General features: G+C 42.1%; 1 protein-coding gene across 1 annotated transcript in view; it reads left to right on the top strand.

The window, feature by feature from the left end:
- Nucleotides 1-24,652, top strand: part of LHFPL1 (LHFPL tetraspan subfamily member 1) — a gene marked incomplete at its 3' end in the record, with an annotated part of 31,303 nt that extends 6,651 nt beyond the window's left edge. The window contains exons 2-3 of the mRNA XM_084259098.1: nt 5,150-5,248; nt 24,471-24,652. Of these exons, the coding sequence (XP_084115224.1) occupies nt 5,150-5,248; nt 24,471-24,652 (281 nt within the window). The remainder of the gene's footprint in view (nt 1-5,149; nt 5,249-24,470) is intronic.
- Nucleotides 24,653-25,400: the final 748 nt, after the last annotated feature.

The following is a 25,400-nucleotide window of genomic DNA, read 5'->3' as shown; positions in this document are numbered from 1 at the left end:
AGGGGTTCTTGTGGAGGGGTGCCGTTGAGGAAGGGAAATGAGATGGCAGCCCCCAGGGCAGGAGAAAGGTCAGGGTGGCGGGACACACTGAAGGGCGTCCCTTCCTTTCCTAGAGGCAGGTGAGACTAGAAAAGAGTCCCATGGACCATATGTAGTTGGGAGAGACTTCTCCAAGGGGCACATGTGTTTGGAGGGGCTACAACACCAGGAGTTAGGAAGACATGGAGAGAAGTGAGAGCTGGGGTTGCAGCTGTTATGCAGCAGGTCGGGTATTTAAATTGTTTTTCTGTGCCTTCAATGCTCCTACTCGAAATATTTTCTGTGGTGTTTTTAGGAAGTGTTGGTACTAGGACCAACGCTGGCGTTAGAATTGCTAGAGGGCTTTTGAAATGCATATTCATGGGCTGCAGTTACTGAATAAAATATCTGTGGTGAGGCCCAAGAACCTACATTTTATTTAAACCATCGCTCTTTCAGAAGATGGGAGGGTCTGGCACTGGCCAGTGACTTCTGGGTTGCTACTTGAAGCACATTTTCACAATTCCCAATTGATGAGAAATGTTTGGAGGCAACTATAATTGGGGATAAACGATCCCATAACTTCATTTTTATTTCTAATATGCCTCCTAGAACATCTTTCTCCAGTTGTGATCAAATGTGCTAGAATTAGCTGTCAAAGTACTCCGTGGAATCTCTGTACAATCTACGGTGCCCACCTGACCGAAAGGCAGGAGGGGGCTTGTGGATAGGAGAGGTGATTGCGGACCTTGGGCATAGTATGTGCCACATGCACTGGGCAGAACACATGACTGGTAGCGAACCCTGGTCTTTGGCCTGATGCCTCTGAAAATTTGCAAGACAGCAACTCCAACCCAGCAGCTTTGGAATGGAGCCCTGTTCAACTTTAGACTTTTCAGCTTTTTATTATTAGGACAAACAAGCGCAGGAGGAATTAGCATGGAGAATGTAGGTAGAAAGTGAGAGAGGAACAATAGGAGAGGCTGTTGTTGTTAAATCTTTGTTGAGCACTTTCTATGTGCCAGGTACTTTAAAAGTGTTAATTCTTGATACAGTCATGGAAAACAGAGTACTGTTAGTCTAAACTTAAAAAAATGAGGTAATTGAGGGACACAGAGATTAAAATAAGTGCCGAAGTCACACCACCTCTTAGTGGCAGGGCTAAAATTTGAACTAAGTTTTTGGCTAACCACAGAATCCATTCTTTCTTTTAAATTTCCACATGTATTTTACCATAATTACATACGTTTTTTAAGTTGAAGGTGTCCAACATGATGGTTTGATACACATATGTGTTGTGAAATGATTATCAAAATAAGGTTAGAGAGCATACATCACTTCATGATTACCATTTTTGGGTGTGTGACAAGAATATTTAATATCTACTCTCAGCAATTTACAAGTTTATAGTTCTCTTAAGCCATCATGTTGTGTGGTATCTCTGGAGTTAGTGCCTATAAAATTCCTAATTCTTGCTGGAGATATCATTGCCCAAAGGAGGTCATTTCTGGGCACCTGTCTCTAGAAGGCCAAAATCTCTAAGGGTTGAAGACCTCTTTGATTAGGGAGAAAAAGTGTTGTCAGCAACTGCCTATGTGACAGTAAATCACGTAGCGATTGGGTAAATTGTTCTCGGTCTCAGGGAGGACTGGATTAGGTAATCTCCAAAGCTTTCCCTTCCCTTATGTTCTATGGCTGTATCAGGTATCTAAGATGATTTCCCATCCCTATCATGGAGATCCCTTCAGACGCCTTGCTCTTTGGGCAGTGTGGGCAAAGGAAGCTGCATGCTAGGAAGGCAGGGCATACTCAGAAACAGATGCACTTATTGAGCAGTTGTTATGTACCAGGAACCAGGGGTACAGAGTTGAGGAATAAATGGCCCCTCCCTTGAAGGAATACATATTCTAGTGAGGGAAGTAGAGAAACAGTTGTGTAAGATTGATATCACAGTGTATTTTAATCACAGGAGAGTGTAGGATGCTATGGGAACAGGGAAAAAGAATATATAACTGAGCTTGGGCAAGGGAGGGGGACTGGGGATGGTGAGGAAAGGTCTCCTGGAGGAGAGAAGGCCGGATCTGAGCTTCTTAGCAAGGTAAGGTATGGAGAACAAGGGGACCAAAGAAGGTTCCCCCTGCCACATCAAGAAAGGCACAAGGCCAGCCCTACCTTCTGCTTGACAAGTCAGACTTCACACTGGGCCCGGGAATCTGAAAAGAGTCTGGAAAGCCTAGGTGATATTATTTTACAAATTTGCTTTTCTTCTTATTTTGTATGGGAAATCTCACATTTTGTTAACTTGCCCCTCCCAGAGTATACAACGGCAGCAGGAAAAGGCTTTGGTTTTATTTCCAATTTTTTTCCCTTAACCCATTGTGCATACTCTGCTAGTACCTCCTTGTATTATAAGATTTCAGTTTATCTCTGGTGAAAAAAAAAAGGGGGGGTGTTGTTTCATTGTCATTTGATAAATTCCAAAACCTAGAAAAGACTTTGATCAGTTTCATTTCCTTTAGGACTACAACACAGATAAGAATGCCTTCTCATTTTAAGCATTCCAACTGAGGGAAGTTCTAATAACATTAATTGGTCATTCTTTTAGTTTCTAAGTACTTTCTCACTGTCAGAGAAGTCTCTTTGTTTTTGTCTTTAAATCCTTGTAGCTATTTTTGGGGGTCCTTGTCTTTTTCTCCAGTTTAGTTGAGTATTGAGAAAAACTGGTTGCCATATTGCAGACAGCTTCAGAGAATACATTGAGATCTTTGAAAAGGATTCATCTGAAGGCAAAGAGGACTTAGCTTCTCAGAGTGTGTATGAACTCTTCATTCATGAAAGAATAATGGAAGTGAAGCAATCAGTCCCTAGAGGGGGCTGCCTTTCACTACCTGGTTGATCAGGAGCTCTGGAACATATATATATATATATATATATATATATATATATATATATATATATATATATATATATATGCCATTCACTCATCACTGATCTAGCACCTTCCCTGTGGCAGTTCTGTGTCATGTGTTGGTTTCTGCATCCACATCTGTGCAGAGAACCCTCCCATGACTTCTGATGTGGCACCCACATATAACAATCTTATAATTAGACTCTCTTGGTTGTAAGTAGAAGAGATTGACTTGAGTTCTCAATGAAAAGGGATATTATAATCAGAAAAGTGGAACTGGAGAGCCATCGGAACAGCTGGATTCTCTCTAGCTCATTTAAAAGGTGATATGGGGGATTTTCTCATGTCGTGCCTGCTTCATGCTACTCTGTTCTCTTCTTCTACCAATAAGTTTTCATACCTTACCCAGAATTTATGCCTTCTCATAACTTTGGATTGAATTTGACTTCAGCTTGACACAGACCTGATTCTACCTCCTGGCATTTTTTTTCCTAACTTCTCCTCCGTCTGCTAACAAGCTCAGCGTCTCTATGTTTCTTTTTTAAAATTTATTTATGCATACAAGAACTGGAGTACAGGCCAGAGGTGTGGAGGGTGACAGGATTCACCAGAGACAGAGTGGAGAACAGAACAGGCAGACTGACTGAAATACATCACTGCGGGGAGCATCGGGCGAGACAGGAGAGGTCTGCTGCACCATGTGGGTAGTTCCCTGGCCGGGGGTCGAACTAGTGCTGCAGTGCCTGTGGATAGCTTTATAGGTTGCGTGTTAACCCCTTGTGCCACCAGGGAGGCCCCCTCTCTATGTTCCTTGATTAGTATTTTCAGAAACAAGAATTGGTCTAGCTCATCTCTTCAGGCCAGGTTATGATACCATTCCCGGCCTGCCAATGAATTTGATTGCTTTGGTGTCAGATACCAATGCTTGGTCCATCCCCCTTGACCAAATACAGGGTTATAAAGTGTGAAAAGCTAGGCAGTAAGTGAGAGCTGTGAATGAGACAGTCACCCTTCGATGGTAGCGCAGGCGTGCAGACCCAGGTTTGTATCTCTAGTCAGAGAGTTAAGATCCAGAGAGTTTCCCTCGAGTGTGTAACTGATCTAAACCAAACCAGGATCAAGGTAAGGGGCATCATGGAAGGTATGGAAGTCAAAGAATAGAGGAATTCTGGGCATGATGTAGGAATGATTTCTCAGAATAGAGAAGTGTTTTTGGAAGGAGTATGGTGTGCTGTTCATCAGGATGAGCCTAGGCAATATATAGCTGACCCTCGAACAATGCAGGTGTTAGGGGTGTGGACTACCCACATAGTTAAAAATCCACATATAACTTATAGCCCTTGGAATCCACAGTTGGTTGAATCCATGAATGTGGAACCCGCAAATAGAAAAAAAAAGTGCATGTGAGTAGACCTGCACAGTTCATACATGTGTTTTTCAAGGGTGACCTGTATATGCTTTTTTTAAAAAAAAAAAAAAATTATTTATTTATTTATACAAGCACTGGGTACAGTCAGAAGCGCGGAAGGGTGAGAGAACTCACCAGAGCCAGAGCGGGAAGCAGAGCAGGCAGAAGGACCGAAGTACACTGCTGAGGCGAGCAGCGGGCGGCAGGAGAGGCCTGCGCACCACGTGGGACCCTCCTCTGGTGGCCGGGGAGCAGCTGGGGATCAAACCGGCACTGCAGAGGCTGCGGGCAGCTTTGCAACCCAGCGCTCAACCGCTGCGCCACCGGGGAGACCCTGTATATGCTTTTTTATAGATTTCACTTTGGCAGCTGACTCCAAGTTAAAGAAATCATGACTTGCCTTCAACTAGAGGCACGTATTTGACACTTAGAAAAGTCCAAATTTTAGGAAAGAGTAGCAGTCTCGACGTTGTTTTTCTTTGCAAATCAGAGCAACGAAGATGAGGGAGGTCAACTTAGTTTTGTAAGTCATTGTCAAAAATATTTTGTCTGTAAAAAGCACTTCAGCCTTTCTCAATTCCCAACATTGCATTTTCTTTATGACTTGTCCTGTCTGCTATTTACCCACAGCTCACCTTCTGAACATGCAAAGAAATCCTGTTGAGTTAGAAGTGGCATCGACATTTAGGGTAAATAGGGAAGGTAGCCTCTGAGAGGAGGAGGTAGAATTTTAGATAAGCTAATCCAGAGAGAATGTTGGGGTGACAAAACCAGTTATTGTTCTTTTCTACCTACGTGTATGCTTTTCTTTCCAGGGCTGCTGATAAGCTCAGGCTGTGCATTATATCCTTTAGGATGGAACAGCCCGGAGATAATGCAAACATGTGGGAATATCTCCAATCAATTTCAGTTAGGTAAGGTAATCGGAGGAGGATGTTTCACTGGGCATCTGTTTTCCAAAGTGCTTTACCCCTTGGAGGGGTGAGCCACTGCTTGCTTGTGGTTCTTGCCCGAGTCTTTCTCATTACGTTGTTAGCTTGAGGGATGCCGTGACTTGGCCTGATTCCTCATCTGGCCTTGCTAACACAAAGTGTTGGCCATAAATTCTATTTCCTTATCTCACCATACTTTTTATGTTTTTTTACCCAGAATCCTGTGACCAGTTTAGGGCAACCATATCTATGGAGGGATTTCAAATTCTTGAAAATTGATGATCTGTTATCTTATGAATAAATTGTAGTTCTTATCAGTGTTTTTTCTTGTAGGCATTGTTTTCCAAATGTTAAGTCAACAATATATCTTATCATGTTCCCCTGAAAATATAAAAAAGAGTTAATTTAGTTTCCATGAAACATGAGGAATCTGAGTTAAATATTGGGAATTATTACTGGCATGTTAATATAAGAACTGTTAAATATTAGTATGAGTGACAGAAGTAGCTCTGTGTTCTTTATTTGCCAACTCTCATTGAGAATGGGTTAAGTTTACGCATGTGAATTGGAAATTGATTATACTCTAATTGGAAGACTTTAAAATATTTTCCCAACTAAAACTGGGTCGCTACATGCAAAAGAATGAAGCTTGACTCTACCTCACACCATGCACAAAAAACAAATCAAAATGGATTAAAGAACTAGACATAAGTCCTGAAACCATAAAATATATAGAAGGAAATATAGGCAAAACCCTACATGACATGCACCTCAAAGACATCTTTACAGAATTATCACCCAAAGCAGTGAAGGCAAAGATAAACAGCTGGGACTACATCAAATTAAAGAGCTTCTGCACAGCAAAAGAGACAATAACAAAAACAAAGAGAAATCCCCACCGACTGGGAGAAAATTGTTGCACCCAACACTAATGATAAAGGACTGATCACAAAAATCTGCAAAGAGCTAATGAGACTCAACAAAAGCAAAGAAAATAATCCAGTCAAAAAATGGGCAGAAGAGCTAAAAAGAAACTTCTCTGAAGAGGAAATACAAATGGCCACCAGGCATATGAAAAAATGTTCAAGTTACTTGCAATCAGGGAAATGCAAATCAAAATTACCATGAGATACCATCTCACACCAGTGAGAATGGCACATATTAAAAAAATTAGCAACAACAAATGTTGGCGAGGATGTGGAGAGAAAGGAACTCTCCTGCACTGTTGGTGGGAGTGCAAACTGGTCCAACCACTGTGGAGAGCTGTGTGGAGATTTCTGAACCTACTAAACATAGAGCTTCCATATGATCCAGCAATTCTACTCCTAGGTATTTACCCAAAGGACACAGAAACATCAATTCCAAAGAGCACCTACACCCGTATGTTTATAGCAGCACTGTTTACAATAGCTAAGCTTTGGAAACAACCCAAATGCCCAAAAATAGATGACTGGATCAAGAAGATGTGGTCCATATACACCACGGAATATTACTCAGCATTCAAAAAAGATAAACACATGCAATTTGCAGCAACATGGATGGAGCTGGAAGGGTTCATGCTCAGTGAAATAAGCCAGAAAGAAAAAGAAAAATACCAGATGGTCTCACTCATAACAGGAATCTAGAAAACCTAAATAAGGGACCAGGAAAAAAGAATAACTATAAGAAAGAAAAAATCAAAATCAACAAACATCTATGAACCAGAGACACACTTTGGTGGGGGGGGAGGTGGGAAAAGGAGGGATTGGGGTCAAAATCAGGGGATTGCAATTGTATGGGGAATATAAAAATAAAAAATAAAAATAATTAAAAATACAAAAACCCGAAAAAAAAATTTCCCAACTTATTATAATGGAAGAGAGTATGAGGGGGCTAGTCTGTTTCCTTAAATATACGCAATTATAGAAGAGGACTTTGGAAAAACAAAGCCATCCATTCACCTATTACTTTCGCTCCAATACTTCTTTCTCTGTTGCATTAGACTGTTTTTTGAGTCTCATCGGACCCATTTCTGGAGGAAGCAGTTGTTCATTGCACAAATATAAGGGAAGGGCTACAAAAATGTGGTGATTTTTTTATAGATGACTTTTATTAGGTTGAAAAAGCTCAGTTCTCCCTATTGCTTGTATATCAAGCATATTCATCATGAAAGTGTGGTGGCTTTTGTCAAATGCTTATTATTTGCCTACTGAGATGAACGTAGTCATTTTTATTGATTGATTTCCAAATGTTAAACCAACCTTGCATTTCCCGGGTAAATCACAATTGGTTATGGTATGTAATCCAACCTATGAATTACTGCATTTGGTTTATAAGTATTTTGTTGAGGCTTTTTACATCTGTATTCAGCAGGAGTATTTGTTTATAGATTAATTTTCTTGTGATACATTTGCTAGATTTTGGTATTAGGGTAATATTTGCCTCATAGAATGAGTTATTGTGATTCTGCTTAAATGTAGAATGACAAAGTAAAAAATATTGAAGATGTGATTTCATCAAATCATCTGGCTTTTTTTTTTTTTGCATTAATCACCATCCCCAAGGACTAGCCCCAAACAAGCAATTGTGTGTGGCTGCCTCTGCCCCCAGTCGATGGCCTTCAGTTATGGTTAGCGCTGGACCATTCTTTTCCACTTTTTTCTATTACTATATTTTTGTTATTCTTTCTTTCTTTATTCCATTATCTTACTTTATTACCCTCTCTCTTGTACTACATTTCCCCAACTACTCCAGCTTCCTTCTCCTCAGTACATGTGTTGTTCTGTGACTCCTTATGGATGGAGGGTTTGCTCAATCCCAAACCCTCCTAGTTCTTTTTGTGAACCATCTTTGCATTCGTCCAGTTGCCTGTTTCTCATCCCTCTGTAGCCCATATTTTGTGCCCATTTTCTCCAATTACATAGTTCCATATTAGCACTTTTTTTGTTTAATGCTGAAAAGAAGAGAAAACTGTGCTATTCTTTTTTATTTAAAGATTTATTTATTTATGCAGACAAGAGCTGGTATGTAGGCCAGAGACGGTGGTGGTGGGGATTCATCAGAGACAGAGTGGGGAACAGAACAGGCAGACTGACTGAAATACACTGCTGAGGGGAAGCGTGGGAGAGAGAGGAGAGGTCTGTTGTGCCATATGGGTCGCCCGCTGGCTGCAGAGATCAAACACATGCTGCAATGGCTGCGGATTGCTTGATTATGCTCTGATTAACCCCTTCTGCCACCAGGGAGGACCATTAGTTGCTATACTCCTTAGTAAAGAAGAAAAGCGTATTAAGGAGCCTTAAAGGAGTAGCCAGAGAGACATATTAAGAAATTCAAACACTTTTTTACCCCACTCACAAAAATTAACTCGAAATGGATTAAAGACTGAAACATTAGGGCCTCCCTGGTGGCACAGCAGGGTGAGTGCAGCACTGTGAAGCTGTCTGCAGCTTCTGCAGCACAGGTTCAATTCCCGGCTGGCCAGGGAGATACCCTCATGGCATGGAAGACCTCTCCTGTCTTGCCCGCTGCTCCCTTCAGCAGTGTTTTTGGTCGCCTGCCTGTTCTGTTCCCCTCTCCGTCTCTGGTGAATTCTCTCACCCTCCCGCGCTTCTGGCCTGTACCCCAGTTCTTGCATAAATAAATAAATCTTTAAAAAAAAAAAAGACTGAAACATAAGACCTGGCACCACAAAATTCTTAGAAGGAAATGTAGGGGAAAAACTCATCGATACTGGTTTTGGCAATGATTATTTGGATATGATGCCAAAAACAAACAGCAAAAGTAAAAATTAACAAATGGAACTATATCAAATTCAAAAGTTTATACACAGCACAAGAAAAAAATAGCAAAACGAAAAGACAAGCTACAGAATAAGATAAAAATTCTCTCTGTGTGTATGTATATATATATATACACACATATCACACACATATGAATACATATATACATATATATATGAAATGTGTAGAATCTATCTTGTCTAGTGGGGCCTATCTTGCCTAGGGGATCCCCCACTTGGGCAAGGGTGTGTTCATAATATGAATCTCCACTGGGCTATCAGTTTATGTGCCATCATCCACTGTAACTAGGCTTAGGGGAGACCCCTAACCTCTCTCTATATATATCAGATAAGGGGTTAATATTCAAAATTTATAAAGAACTTACACAACTTAATAACCAAAAATAACCCATCCTGATTAAAAAATGAACAGAAGAACTAAACAGTGCTCTGATTAGCACTGATAAAGACACTAAGTTTTATCATAGAAGAAAATTGTAATTCACCATGTTTTAATATCATATACAGTCTACGTGGATCCTCTTTGTTTTCTTCTGGCATATCCTACTCTTTATGTACACCTTATCACAGTCTCCTTTCTTGGGAGAGAAAGAATATATGTTTATATGTGGCGGTAGTAAAAAGATCAGAGCCTTGGGGAAGTCAGAGCTCTCAAGACAAAAACATACAGTCTGTTACACCTTGCACTTAAGCCAAAAGTTTGACCTCCTCCCCTCTATTGCCTCTTCTGTTTCTAGGATCTCCTTTCATGTGTCCTAGTCCTCTTTCAGGTCCTATGTTGTCCCAGTCCATCTTTGGAACCTGCTGTCTTACGTGACTCTTACCCACCAGAGTTTAGAGTTGAGCTATTTAGGGAATTGACTCACTTTCTTCTCTTTATTCATTTAAAGAAGAGATTAATAATCAAATATTTAAGACAGAGAGACAGCCCAAACAATAATTACAGGTTTGCACTGAAACCTACAATGGGAGGGACCTTGCAGATCAATGATTGGCTCATTTATAACTACCGAGAGCCAGTAAGGTGATTTTCTCAAGACCCCACAACTAGTGGTTTTGTGGAATGGCTTTCTGACTCTCATGCACAATGTAGATTTTGCTCAATGGTAATCTAATATCCGTTTGTTAAATGAATTACTGATTCAATAAGAAGGGGGAAGTCAGACAAAGGCTCCCAGCAGCAGCCCTGTCAGGTGCAATGCCTTTCTCACACTTTACTTTCATTATGTAATGAAAAATTTAACCAGACAGAGGTTTTTTTGGTCGTTGTCAATTGGACCCAAGCCATCAAATGAAGATTTCATCCCATAAAAATGAATCCTTTTCAGTTCAACACCAAATCAATCCATTTAACTCCACCTCTCAGTTACTCACCAAGCCCCTGATTGGTATCAGCAGCACTGGGATCCAGGGAAGAATTTGTGGGAGGGTTTCTTACTGCTCAGAGTGGGTTTTCACAGATTGCCATCCTTAGCTCTGTGACCTCAGATAAGTTACTCAGCAGTTGTGAGCTGATTGCGACCTCAGAAGGTGGTTGTGAAGATTAAATGAGATCACATGTGGAAAAGAGGGCAGTGCTTGGTATATAACAACCAGACAATGGTTGTTGTTAGTTATCATTATTATGGTAATGATAGCAGTTGTCAAAATAACAATGCTCCCAGTACCTTAGTTTTCAGAAAAAAAGACCTATTACAACAAGGAACCACTATGGTTGAAAACACAGGTCGATGGTAGAAGGAATTCGAACTTGAACCTTAGTTCAAATCCAAGCCCTGGTGCTTACTAGTTGTACAGCATCAGTCATACTACTTAACCTCTCTGTTCCTCTATTAACAAAGACTGATCATAATGTTTTTTGCCATAAAGTTATTGAGATGAATAGGTGAAGTAATACACACACACACACAAAGCAGCACAATAAACTACAATACATGTTATTTGCTGTTAGTAGGTCGTCAGCCCATTTCTCAAGGCCACTTTTCAGAGGACACCCTGGGCTTGGCTTCTGGGAGGGAGGGAGAGTCCCACTCAATGTGGCAAAACCCTGCAACAGAGGCTACCCCGGGGTCTTCTATGTGTTCGTTGTTTCCTCCCTTAGAGGCCCATTTCCTTTGTTCTCCCATCATTTCCTCTCATTCTTTCCAGTTCAAAGCCTTTTACAGGTTTGGCCTTTGTGGGTTCAGTTTCCAGGCATTTCCTGTTACCTTTGCTCTCTGTCAATTTCCTCCTTTATGGACAATTTTTTCTTGTGCTCACTAGAGCACAATGAAGCAGCTTAATACATCCTCATGTCCACAGAGGGGCAGCAGAGTATGGTGGAAGCAGCCCTGCCAGGGTATCCAGACAGCTGGCTTTAAATTTTCTTACTCTTGCTTAGGCACATCAAGTACCTGCTCTGGGCCTTGCTTTCCCTGTTTTCACATAGAAAGCATTGGTCTAGTCTGATGAGTAACCAAAGGGTCCAAATACTCACCTAGCTCCCTGCTGTGGCCTTTATGGTGAGATCTTTGATTTCATTTCATATTTATCTAATTTGTTCTTAAAATCCAGAAGGATAATGAAAAAAATAAACCATTCTATTTAAAGCAGCATTCCTAGGGGCAAGGAGACTTTTAATGTCATTCACCCGTGGGCATGGTGGCCCGGGATTAGACAAGGGGATTGCAAAAAGCTACTCATTCATCAGGCAACATCAGCTTGAATGCCCTGGGCAGCCAGTCCTAGAAAACTCAAGGCTCAAATGTTGCTAACGGTTTTTTTGTTGCACATCTAGCCCACACAGAGAGGAGGCTCCATCCAAAGGAGAAGAGGCCTCAGCTGGAGGATGCAGAAGAGACTCCATCAGTGGGTTAGAGAGGAATTTAATTCAACTGTTTATCCCTGATGCTTGTGATGCACTGCACGCATCTCATGCATTGAGTGAAATGAACAAATTGTAGGGTGACTCTGATGCCATCTTACCGTGTGGCCGTAGCTAAGTCACTTCAGTTTTTTAAACCTACTTCCCCCATGACTAACATGAGGATGATTTTTATCTGCCTTCAGGGATTGTTTTGAACATGAAACGACATAAATGTGCTTTCTGAAAACCATGCCCTACAGATTAAGGAGTAAAAGATGAGAAAGTTGAGCTACTGTTAGATTACTCTTCCCCATTATTTGGAAGGCTGCAATGCTTTGCCAGTTTCCTCACTGACCTATTCAAACTAGCAAGGTACCTAAGGTAATGAGACGCTGTACATCTCATGGGACACTAAGCTATTTTCATTTTGAATAAAAAATATGGTGCATATAAAGATCTCAGCCTTTCCTAAAATAGCGCCCATGAGAAAACTATGCTCATGTCTGGAGTAATCTATCCCAGACTTCCAGCCTGATGACTGCAAAGGAGGCAAGGCTCTACAAAGGCCTCAAGGGGAGACCCTCTGCTCGACTTGGTCTTATTTTCTCACAAGTGTCCTCACAATTGTCTTGCAGAGGGTCTAGGGGGCTCAGGGATTGAAACAAAGAATACAGAATTACGAACAGGCTGTCTATAAAACAGATCACCACACGATGGCGGTAAAGTCAGGCAAATTCATTCTGTTCTGTGCTGTTTTCTTGGTCCGGCTTCTGGGCCTCACGTCAAAGAATGTGATGCACAATTAACTGCCCTGTTTCTATTTTCTCTACTGGATTTCCTTCTATAAACCTCAACATCGGCTTCCTTTTTTCTCCTCACCTTTCTTTAGTGAGTGTCGTCTTTCCTCCTCTACTGTGGATGATACTGCATCCTAAGCGTTTGTTTCAAAACAAAATATTTGAAGTGAAGGTGTTAATACTGTAATACCCATCTCATAGGGCTCTTGTGAGGATGAAATAAGATGATATACCTGACACCCATTTAGTACAGGACTTGCACTCAACGAATGTTAACAATAACCGCTGTTGTTGTTATAGGCTAGACTGACCCAGAAGGTTTTAAATAAAGTGAAATGGGTTTTTAAGATAGGCACCTGGATATTCTAGGAGCAGTTCTCTGCAAGGATAGAATTAGAGAGGTGAAAATATATGTTTTGTCTGCATGCTTAGTCAGGTGAGATTTTCAAACCATCTTCTCCAAGAACTCCTCAGTCAGGCGAATTGGGAGAAACCACATACAAATATATCTTTTAAGTTAAAGTCCCTTGCACTGTATCAGACACATGATAGGTCCTCAATAAATGCTCACTCTCATCTGCTTTTGTTTAACAGCTATACAGGCTTGGCTTAATCACATGGTGTGGCTCCGGTTGTTCGATCATCTGGGCACTCTCCCCAGAAATACTAATTCTGTAGCTCTGAAGTGGGGCTTAAGAATCTGTGTTTTAATGCTCTCCATAAACTAGTGGACTAGTTGACAGAGTGTTTAGCTGAGAGAAAAAAGGGCTAAGTATTTTGTTCACTCCACATGCGGTACTAAATGATTATACGTGAAGTCTCATTTGCCCTTCAGAGCTGCATTGTAGGTAGATGGTGTTGCTTCTATTTTACCCATGGGGGTAAACTCAGAAAGGTTCAATGACTTGCCCAGAGTCAACTTGTAAATGTTAGGGCATGATTTCAAACACAGTTCCCTGTCACCCTCATGCCAGGCTCTTTTCCGTGCACTGCATGGCCAAGCACACATGGAATTGGCCCGGTCTCTACCCTCTAAGTGAGAACGCTGGTCAAACACTTCATTGGGCTCTTCAGTTCCTTCCTTTATAACAATGTTCTTGCCTCTGGTTGGACCTTGATGAATTATTAAAAACAAGTAAAAGCGGATTAAATAAGATAATAGATGGAAAAAAGTGCCTTGTAAGTTTTCCAGTGCTGTACCTATATTGGGTGGTATTGTTTGTGACATTAGGTATTACTCAGGGACCTTGGGCCCCAGGAAAGTCTATGTTGTCTACATCTGTTGGCTAATGGAATATGGATGGAAACAGCTGACACTTGAGGTAGTTTGCTGGCATGGGGCCAAGTTCACGGCTGGAATGAGTACACACTCGATCTTGAGTGCTGAGGGAGGCCAGGTTGCCAGACCTTGCAGCATTCATACTTGAAGACTATGTCAAAAACAGGTAACAGTTACTCAATAAGCATATTCTGGACACTTACCACAATCAAAATGTTGAATTAGCCAAGGTAGTTAATTGGAAAAGATGATGGCCAGCTAACCAGTACCACCACAATAATGTCAACTCCAGACAATGACGACATCAGCTGTCAGAGGAATAAATACTACAGTTCTTGAATCAGTCTTTTCTCAGCTCTCATCTCTAGATCACAGAAAATGGCCCCGCTCTCCCCATTCCTGAAGATGCTGCACATCACTCCTTCATCTGCTTCCCATTCTATTGCCAAAGTAGTGTTTCAAAAACACAAATCTGATGTCATCTGTGTTATTCAGCAATGGCTCCCATATTGCCTTCAGGATAAAGACCAGACTCCCTAGCATGGCCTGTAGGGACCTGGACACCACTTGCACCACCACTCAAGCTGCTTCTTTTGTCAAGTCACCCTGAAGACACTGTGTTTCTTTAAACCTACACCATGTTGCCTATGGTCTTCCTTTTCTTTTCTTTTCTTTTCTTTTTTAAAGAAGGCCTGTTTATTTTTTTTATTTTTTAAAACATTTATTTATTTATTTATACAAGCACTGGGTACAGTCAGAAGCGCGGGAGGGTGAGAGAATTCACCAGAGCCAGAGCGGGGAGCAGAGCAGGCAGAAGGACCGAAGTACACTGCTGAGGGGAGCAGCGGGCGGCAGGAGAGGTCTGAGCGCCATGTGGGACCCTCCTCCGGTGGCCGGGGAGCAGCCGGGGATCGAACCGGTGCTGCAGAGGCTGCGGGCAGCTTCTCAACCCAGCGCTCAACCGCTGCGCCACCGGGGAGGCCCTGGTCTTCCTTTTTTAGGGATACCCTTCTCCCCTTTCTCATTGAGCCTACGTCATACTTCTCCTTGAAAACTCCCTGTTCCCCCTTAAACTGGATGTTATGGTCTGGTATCATTCTATATCACAGCACTTGGCACACTAACGGTTTGTTCATTCGCTCCACTTCTCTCCCTGGCTCCTTTTCACTCATCTGGTTTGTCGATCTTACTTATGTGAGAACATGTTTAAAGAGCTTACCACGGTGACTGGCATATGGAAGCTTTTGACCAATATTAGCTATTACTATTCCAGTGACAGACTTAATTAGCTGAGAAAGTTCAAGTGGATGCAAGCAGAGGTCTATTGAGCAGATGTTAAGAGGAGAGGGGGCCAATATTTCATTATTTATTTATTTATTAATTTATTAATTTTTTATTTTTGTACAATGTATGCATTTTCATCTTGGTTATAGTCCCCATACAATTCCCACCCCACCTTGTTTTGATCCTACTCCCTCCTCCCCTCCCCTCCCCGTAGTGTGTCTCTGGTTTATAGGTGCTTGTTGATTTTGATTTTTACTTTATTATAATTAGTTTTTTTCCTGGTCCCTGATTTAGGTTTTCTAAATTCCCAATATTTTAGAGGCCAAGTATCCTTAAGAACTCATGCTGAGTCAAAGAGTACCAATACATGTTTAGCTGTTTTTTTTAAAACATTTATGTATTTATGCATGCAAGAACTGGTGTATAGGTCAGAGGTACAGGGGGTGGGCAGTGTGAGAGGATTCACCAGAGACAGTGGGGAACAGAATAGGCAGATCTACTGAAATACACTGCTGAGGGGAGCAGCGGGCAAGACAGGACAGGTCTGCTGTGCCATTTGGGTCAGCTCCTTGGCCAGGGATCCAACTCATGATGCAGTGGCTGTGGATAGCCTCACAGTGCTACGACTTAACCCCTTGTGCCACCAGGAAGGCCCAAGGTTACCCGCTTTTATGAGAGAATGTCAAAGATTGGGTGGCTTATAAATACTGGAAATTTATTTCGAACATTCAAGATCAAGATGCTAGCAGATTCATTGTCTGGTAAAAGCCTCTTGGCTCATAGATGGTCATCTTCTTGTTGTGGCCACCTATGGTGGAAGGGCCAAGGAAGATCTCTGAGGCTTCTTTTATAAGGGCACTAACTCCAAGCATCAGGGCTCTGCCCTCATGACCCAATCACCTCCCAAAAGCTCCACTTCCAAATACCATCATTTTGGACATTAGGATTTAATACATCGTTTACAGCATGGGGGGAACACAAACATTCAGTCTATGCTCTTTTGAGAACCTCTTCTGAGAATCTACTCAAAGTGTATTTGATGGATGGCACACAGGGTGACATGGAAGTTTTTTTTTTCCCCCACGGGTAGGTGAGAGACTATTTTGAGAAAGACTCAGATGTCTCATTTAAATTGGACTGAGACATAGTTCTTCTTACTCCCATTGAAGAAAAAGATGCGCAGAGTAGCTAAAAGTCAGGATAGGTATGCAAGGAATGATAGAAAGGACTGGTTTGCAAAGTACGAGGATAGGTGAGAAGCTCAAGACTGGCAGGGAAGGTTTCAATAAGAAGGACTCAGTTTGTTGGGCAGAAATGTGTGTAGAAGAGAAAAAGAATCAACCAAACCAGGGTGCCTCTGTCCCCATGAGGATTTGACTATACTGGGTTCTGCACAACTTTCTAACAAGTGCCCTGGCTTGCCCTAACCCTTTAAAACATTGGGTTTGCACCAAGATGGAGTTGGCAACTCAGAATGTCTTGTCAGACATAATTTGGCCAAATGGTAGCTACTAGAAATTACGTATTTACCTGAGTTGCTGAAGCTTTCACAGGGTTTTCTGTTTGCTTATATTTGCTTTCTCTGACAAGAGAGATTTGCGGGTTTTTGGATTCCTCAGTGGGTTCTGGGCTCCATTCTGGGCTCCCATTGGAGAGTAAGAAGAGAGATCTTCTCGTAGCTCTGGGTGTTATTGTGCTGGCAGCCATGGCAGGGATGGGTTGCAGGATGTTTGACAATTGCCCTTGAATTTATTGACTTTGCATTCTCTTTGAAGATGATTCATCTGTGCTGAACCTAGCAGAGAAAGTTCTCTCCTCATTTAGCTTGGCTGCATTGAAATGTTTTTATGCTGCTACCTATGGAGACCTTCAAGTCAGCAGTATCTCTCTGAACATATGGGGCCAGGAGCTTCTTCCAAACCCCTATTGCTCCTACTTGACACAACATTCAGGTCCCCGTGGCAAAAATTTGTTGAGTAAGCAAATGGCAACTGTTCTTCTTCCTTTCACCCAGCACACACCAAGCAGCACTTTGGGAGGTGGGTGGCAGCCCCAGTGTCATTAAGCGTAGAGGTGCCACAGTGAAGGGAGGAGCAACCAGTCTTCCTCAGCTGGGTCTGCTTTGGAAAAAAAATAACATCCTCACTAGGAAGAGGTCTGCTCAATGGCTCAGTGCCCTGCTCCTCAGTCCATACGCACCATGTTCTCCATTGTTCTTTCCCATGTTCTCGAAATCAGTTCCTCTTCCCTTTCTTCCCTTCCTCTTCCACATGCCCCATTGGCCCTCCAGGAGTCCCTTTCTCTTCTTTGATCTCTCTCTAGGTTTGCTTATCTCTATATGCCATATAATTCCAAAGGAGTCCTTAAGTGTTTCCCGGAAGCTGAGGGTATTGCCTGGTTAGATATGATGAAGGCCGTGAGGGCTCCCCCATGTGTCTGCCACACAGATATCTCTGCCAAGCTCTGGGTGGTAATGGTGAGGGCAGTATCATGGTTGTCCATGCAAGTCCTCCTTCATCCTTGGGGTGTTCGCTCCCTTATTTTGTCTATTCAAGGCCAGAGCAGTCTCTCACTAGCTATTGGGGTATATGAGATAAAATACAGATGTCAATATTGCTCTCTTTGTGCTCCACTTGAACCACCTGCCAACATCCATGACTCTATGATTTCCTAGAATTTATATCTCATCTTTGTATAGGAATACAGCCCCGACTCTATGCCCCTGAACTGCTCACATTCTTCAGACAGCCTGATCCCTTCTTGCTCCATGCCAGCCTCCACACTACTTCTCATCAGCCTCTTCCCCACCACACTGATAGCCAGGCTTCTTAGCACTGATCTAGATTATAATTATCCCCTTCTTTTGGAGTATCAGTTCTCAGAACTTGACTGTTGACAACACTTGCATCACATCAAACTTCATGCATCTGGGGAGGGGGAGGGGGGGAGGGAGAGGGATCAAAACAGGGGAGGGAAGAGCAGAAGGGACTATGGCGGTGGTGCTTGGCTGAATGGGTGGTGGGAATTTCACAGGGATTACACCTAAGAGGGAAAGCATGCATTGCACAAAAATGAAGAATGATGTAAAATATATATATATAATAAAACAATTAAAAAACCCCAACCTTCATGCATCTGAAAGTTCCCTTACATTTCATCGAGCCCTAGTCAGGTTCAGAGTCATTAGTGGCCATTATGTGCTTGCTGTAGTCCTGCTTACCTGTCCCTTCCCAACCTTTCAGGGACCTAGTATCCCATTAGATGATTCTCTAAAAGTGAAGAACTTATATAAGAAAGAAAATATCAAAATCAACAAACAACTATGAACCAGAGACATTCTATGGGAGTTGGGGGGTTGGGGAAAGGAGGGATTGGGGTCAAAATAAGGGGGTTGTAATTGTATGGGGAATATAAAAATAAAATTTAAATAAAAAAATAAAATAAAAAAGTGAAGAACTGAGAAATTCAAAAGACAGACTTTCTTTGCTGTCTCTTTTTTAAATTAAGACTTTAATAAAGCAGTTTAAAATTCACAGCAAAATTGAGGGGAAGGTACAGAGATTTTCCATTGCCTCCTGGCCCCACACATGCTTGGCCTCCCCCATTATCAACAGCCTCCACCACAGTGGGGCATTTCTTCCAATCATTGAACCTATACTGGAACATCAAAATCACCCAGATTCCATGGTTTACCTCAGAGTTCTGGGTTTGGACAAAGGTATGATTATATGTATCTATCTTTATCATATCATAGAGTATTTTCACTGCTTTAAAAATTCTGTGTGCTGTACCTATTCATCCCTCCTTATACCATTCTCCACCCCACCCCAGTTCAGCATGATCATGTGGTTTTTTTACTGTCTCCAAAATTTTTCATTTTCAAACATGTCATATAGCTGGAATCATGTAGTATGTAGGCTTTTCAGATTGACTTCTTTCACTTAATAATGTGAATTTCAGGCTCCAATGCATATTTTCGGGGTTTGATAGTTCATTTCTTTTTTAGCATTGAATAATAGTTCATTGTCTGGGTGTACAAGTTTATCTATTCAGTTAGTTACTAAAAGACATGCTTGTTGCTTCCATGTTTTGACAATTTTGATAAAGCTGCTTGTAAACATCTGTGTGCATGATTTTATGAGGACATAGTTTTCAACTCGTTTGGGTAAATAGCAAGGAGTATGATTGTTGGATTGTATGGTAAGGATATGTTTAGTTTAATAAGAAATTGTCAAGTGCTCTTCCAAAGGGAATACTCTGTTCTTCCTCCAAGGAAGACTTTTCTTTGGATTCATTCTCTAGCATACTTGGCTCTAGGATGGCATTATGAATATGCCCCCTGCAGAGAGAGCCTCTCATTAGTCTTTGTCCTACTCTGATTCCAAACCCTGACATTCACACCAATGCAAGGACCCATCAAAGGTATTGGTTTCTGTCTTACTCCTCCCAGTAGCTCATCATGATCCACTGACAACTGGTCAGACACCATGACCCTGTAGGGCACCAGACTGGGAGGGGTCAGTTTAAATAGCAACCAGTGACAATTTGTTTTTTAAACAGCAAAACTATAATAACATAACTTAATGCTGAATCAAAGAAAATAGAGTCAAACTCTGAACCAATTTGATTTGCAACTTGGAATAAAAGCAACGTGTCTTGATTTAAATGTCAGGCCCACCGCTGAGTGATGATTTAATAACTTTTATGAGGGATCTTGTCACAGCAAATTCAACAGTGGAATAGAATGACTCACAGATAGAATGTTAGAAATGATACAAAAGAGCACAAAAAGGAACAGGCTTATTGCAGGGATCATCCTGGAGCTTTAGCATAAAGCTAATTTGCAGTTAAGACCGCTTCTCTCCCCTTACCCTGCCACGCAGTTCTTCTCTTCATAGGTATCTATGCATGTATGTGCAGACAATCCACCTGTGTGGTGTCAGATCACGGCAGTTTTTTTTTTTTTTAAACATAGGCCCTTGAACAACTGCAGTATGGAGGCTCAGTGTCAGTACATTTAATCTGAAAGGCAAGGCAACAGTTTGGCTATTTCTCAAAGGGACCTCAAGAGATAATTTGGTCCTCTTGCTCTGTCTTTTGGCAGGTACTTATCTATTTTCTCCCATTTAAATGGGAAGATTGTTGAGATGTAGTGGGGTTAAGAGATTTCCTTAAAGGCTCCAATCTCCTGATTCCCAGAGAAATAGTGCTTCCTCCTCAGTACCTGGTGAGACTCTCTCCTTGACTTTCCCCTGCTTCTGTGAGATAGAATACTAGAATGTTGTAGCCTGACTATCCCCAGCAAGTTTCCACATCAATAAGGAACCACACAGTTGTTCTTATGGGAGATAATGACATTCTGTTGAGCTTATCTATCAGGTATCTAGATTCAGTTCAGAGGAAATTGAAAGCATAAAGATCTCATTTTTGCCTAGAGGAGTGTTGCTTAACCTTGAAAACATTAACATTTTTGGCCAGATCATTCTTCATCGTGGGAGGCTGTTTTACGTCTTGTTAGATATGAAGCAGCTTCCCCGGTCTCGGGTCCCCTGGCTTCTGCCTATCACATGCAACTGCCTCCGATCTCTTTACAGAGCTTTTAGGTTAATCTTCCCAAACCACACCTCTAATGCAATGGGCCTTATTGTACAACAACTTGCAACTTGTAATCTGCCACTCCGGGGGATATTTGGAAATGTCTGTTGATAGTTAGGGTCCCACAAAGTGCATGATCACACCATGCACATGGATCACATATGACAAAATTTTTTTTCAGACCAAAATGTCCATAGTATCAAGGTTTTGAAACCTTATTCTAGTGTCTCATTCTCTGATCAGAGACTTTCCCTTGCTCTCCACTGCTTCTGGGCAATATAATAGATTCCATGGTGCTTTCTGGTCTGAAATCAGCATATATTTGCCAACTACAGCACTGTTTCTGAAATATGAAGTCTACATTCTTATATAACTTTGCTCACACCAATTATAACCTCTGCCTAGAATGCCCACTTCCCAATACTAAGACCTTACCTTAGCCTGGAATCTCCCAGTTACAAATAATTCCTCTTTCTCTGGATGGTCCTGTAGTCTTTTATTCACATGTAAGGGGCTTTTAGAAATCTCTCTAGTGAAATTCCCTTCACTTAAAGAAAAGGAAATTGGTGCTCATTAGGTGAAGTGATTAGTTGAGACATCATACTTTCCCATAAAACATATCGTTGGCTTCACTCTCCTGGAGGGGTTGAAATGGATGATTGTGGTATTTCATCCCTGGCATCAAATCTCACCTCTAAAGTTTGTAAGTTGGCCAAGTCATCTACCTTTCTGAAACTCAGTTCCCTCAGCTGTATAAGGAAATAAAGCATGGCTGTTATGAGAATCAAATGAGACAGTGCATTCAAAATGTTTGACACATAATAGGTACTTAGTAAGTATTTGTCAGATGAATAAAAGAACCAATCATACTTCAAGGACTAGGATTTAAGGATTGGTGATGACTCCTGGGACTTATCTAAAAGGTGATTGAAAGTAAAGGGTGGCAGTTCATTGCCACTCTTCCCTACCTTCAGGCTTCTGTAAAAAAAAAAGGAGTTCCTCTGTGGGCCATCACACCAGAGTCCCAGCTTTGTGTGAAGTAGGTGAGTACTAACAGCAACTCTCATATTGGAAATGCAGTTCTTAAAAGGCCTGCTGCCCCTCCCCCTCCTTTTGCAATGCTAGTGATCCCACCCTTCTGTTCCCTCAAGCAAGTAACAGGTAGAGCTGTGGGGAGGGGGCTAGAAAGAAGATAGACTCCCTCTTTTCCTCCTTGGTTTCCTGTGTGGCAGCAGCCTGGGGCTTAGATGCAATTCAGTGTCCTAGTAGGAATCTCTCTAAGAGGGAACTTGGAGTGCACTTCGGGTGGCAATGAGAGCACTTAAATATTGGCTCTTAGCCCAGTGATATGTAGTTCTGACTTGACTTCAATAAGGTTTATTGAGGCCTTTCTAGCCAGATTTTCACTCTCTAGCTGCCCATTCTGTCAGCTTTTTTCCTGCCTAGGGCTTTGGGGTAATGGCATGCTATGCATTTATTCCTTTCATTTACAGAAACAAGTCTTTCCCTGGTCCCAGGGTGCATGTACCTAATAGAAATATCCCTGCTACTCTAATGAGGGGATGACCTGACAGGCAACTGAAGAAACAGAATGAACCTTCTAATGCCTTGTCTAGACTGGATTGGGAGCACGCCAGGGAGGAGGTAGCTGTTCGACAGTGGGCCCACCCCAGAGCAGATTCCTGCCTCTTCTGCCATGTCAGCACAGGAGGGCTTGGTTGGAGGGAATTAGGAGAGAAGCTCAGGTGAGTATATTACAAATTGATCTAGTAGTTTCCTCTTTGGGTTCACAAGTCAAGGGTCCTATAAGGGCAAAATGACTTTTGGGAGGTTGAGAAAACCAGTAGAGGGCAGAGCACCAGAGTGAGCATTAGAAGACTTGTATTAGACCCCCACCTTTCCTGCTCTGTGTCTGAGAGCTTTCCAAGGGCTTTAAATCTACCCCCCTCTTCGAGGATTTCATTTTTTTCATAGCTTTTGTGGTCTGCCTCTGACCATGATTTTGAGGGTCCATAGGACTTCAGGATGTTACATGGCTGCCTCAGTCTATTGATAAAGTGCTATCTCCTCTGAAGAACTAAGCTTTCACACTTGTTATGGAAGGGGATAAGGGGTTCACCCCCTCATTCAAGTATGGAAGGAAAGAAAGGCACTATTGAGGGTTTATGAAGAAATTTGACTTAGGGAGGTCAGGGAATGCTTCACTGAGGACTAAACGATTGAGCTGAGCTCTGAAGACTGACTGCGTGTTCACTAGGCAAAGAGGGTGGTGAGCAGTGTAGGTGTACATGTGGGCATTCAGTAAACATTTTAGGCAGAGGAAAAAGAATGTGAATAGGTCTTACAATGGAAAGGAATACAGTTCATTCCAAAAACAAGTAGAATACTACTATAGTAGGTTTTGTCACTTTCATTCAAAATGTAAGCCATAGGTTTAGGTGTTGAAGGTGGAAAACACAAGTGTTCCCATCTTTGAAGAATTGGGATAAATCACATATACTGAGCGCCCACTATGGACAGAGCATTGGAAGCATTAGAAAGAAATACATTTGCACTTTGACCAACACCCTGGGAGGGGGTAAAGAGCAGATGAAAAATACGTGATAGGCAAATCTTCCCAGCGTTTCGTCTAGGCATGTCTGGTGTAAGGGGTATATAGACAAATTTCCACAGGGCTGCTTGTTTGGTGCCGAGTCCTGAGTAGTGTTCCAAGGAAGATATGCATTAGTGAATAAAAGGAAAGAAGCTGTTTCCAGCAAGAGAGACAGCATGAGTGATGACTTGAGGGTAGAAAGACTATTTCTGAGGTGGTACATTTGGGATAGACTAGTCTGGTTTGAATGGAGAAGTATAGCAGTCCAACTTGGGGCCAATCTTAGACTTTGTATATGGCATTCCAGCTAGCCAATTCAAAGGATGACAATTAAGGTTCACTGGATACCATGTGAAAAGAGAGAACTCATTATTCAAAAGTAATTAGTCATGAAGAGCAATCTTGTCATCTCAACCGAAGCTCAATCTTGACTGTAGTCAGTACCAGGTTTCTGCAAGACTGGAGGTCCGTGCAAGCCACTGCATGCCTTTTTTTCTCAGAACTCCTGCAATTTGGTATCACTGGGCATGTACCCCAATTTGTGGAGTCCTGAAGTCCAAGTTAGATTGAACATGTGACTTCAGCTGTCAGTTGTTACTTGGATCTCTAACTCTACCACTTTGGAGCTGTGTGAGTTTTTGTAATTAACCTGCGCCTTGGCTGCTTCATCTTATGTAAAACAGGAATAATAAGAGCATCTAACTCATAGAGGTACTATAAAGATCAGTGGTATGTGTGTCTGAGGAGCTTAGCATAGTCCCTGACACGTGATCAAGATGTTCTTGTCTCATTGCCACTAGCGCCACCACCACCGCCACCACCCTCACCACCCCCAGGTTCCTACTGGAACATAATAATAACATTTTATAACCTCTTGCTAAAGCAAATACCAGTCATCAGCAAGGGAGGAAAGGAGGAAATAGGAAACACAGCCGCAGTCACTGTTTCCTACTGGCTTTAAACCTAACATTGCAAAAAGGAAGTGTGAACAGACACCCCAACCTTCATGACTCTGTCCCTGTTTCTACAGGTACCTGCCAGCTTGGCTGGGCATATTACTGTGCTGGAGCCGGAGCCGCTGCCGCCATGTTGATCTGCACCTGGCTCTCTTGCTTTGCTGGAAGAAACCCCAAACCTGTTATGTTGGTGGAGAGTATCATGAGAAACACCAACTCCTACGCCATGGAGCTTGACCAATGCCACAAACCCTGACCTTTGGCAGAAGATTGGAGGGGGTGGGAAGGAGCCCTGAAAAAGAGGTACTAAGATTAAGCCAGTTGTCACCCACCTGCCAGTAGTGTAGCCTGGCGTTTGCATGCTTTTAAACTCGCCATTTATTTACACTTTCCCATAAGCCAGTGGATCAGTGGCTATTTACAAAATTCATCAAGAAAAATGATTCTCTCAAATGTTTACTTAGCTGGTGAGTACCCACGAGCCCCCAAGTCCCGAAATGCTCCTTTATGCAAAATAAGGAAAAGGTCCTCATTTGAAAAGTAATTGCACTATCAAGCAGCACCACAGAGCATTATAGCTCCTGTCTACCACTCACTCCAAAGCTTACAGGCTTGGTAAGAAAACACACGCATAGGGAGGGCCCAGGAGGTGACAGGGCTGGTTCCTACCACTCCATTCATACAGCCCTCCCCTGGGTATTTATTACTAAACACCCATGGAGTGCCACTGCTCCAACTTTTGTGACTTTCTCAGAACTATACCATTACTGTTACTGTTTTTTCCTGCTTCCTTCCTTTCCAGTTGTGGGGAAGCTTGTGGTGAGGGTGACTCCCAGTGAGGGGATCACTAAGCAAGGATGCTTGCAGATAGGCCAAGACCCCTTCCTCATTTTGCTTTAGAATATGTATAAGAGTTCATTTTGCATTCTACCTGGGTGACTGGTGTCAAAATATAGTGGCAGGTATTCCCTAATCCCTTATAGTGTTGGAAATGATATTCATCA

Source organism: Talpa europaea (genome assembly GCF_964194135.1).
Source record: "Talpa europaea genome assembly, chromosome: X".
NCBI classification, from domain to species: domain Eukaryota; kingdom Metazoa; phylum Chordata; class Mammalia; order Eulipotyphla; family Talpidae; genus Talpa; species Talpa europaea.
Note: the sequence above shows the minus strand (reverse complement) of the source record. Positions and strands in the feature narration are given on the sequence as shown.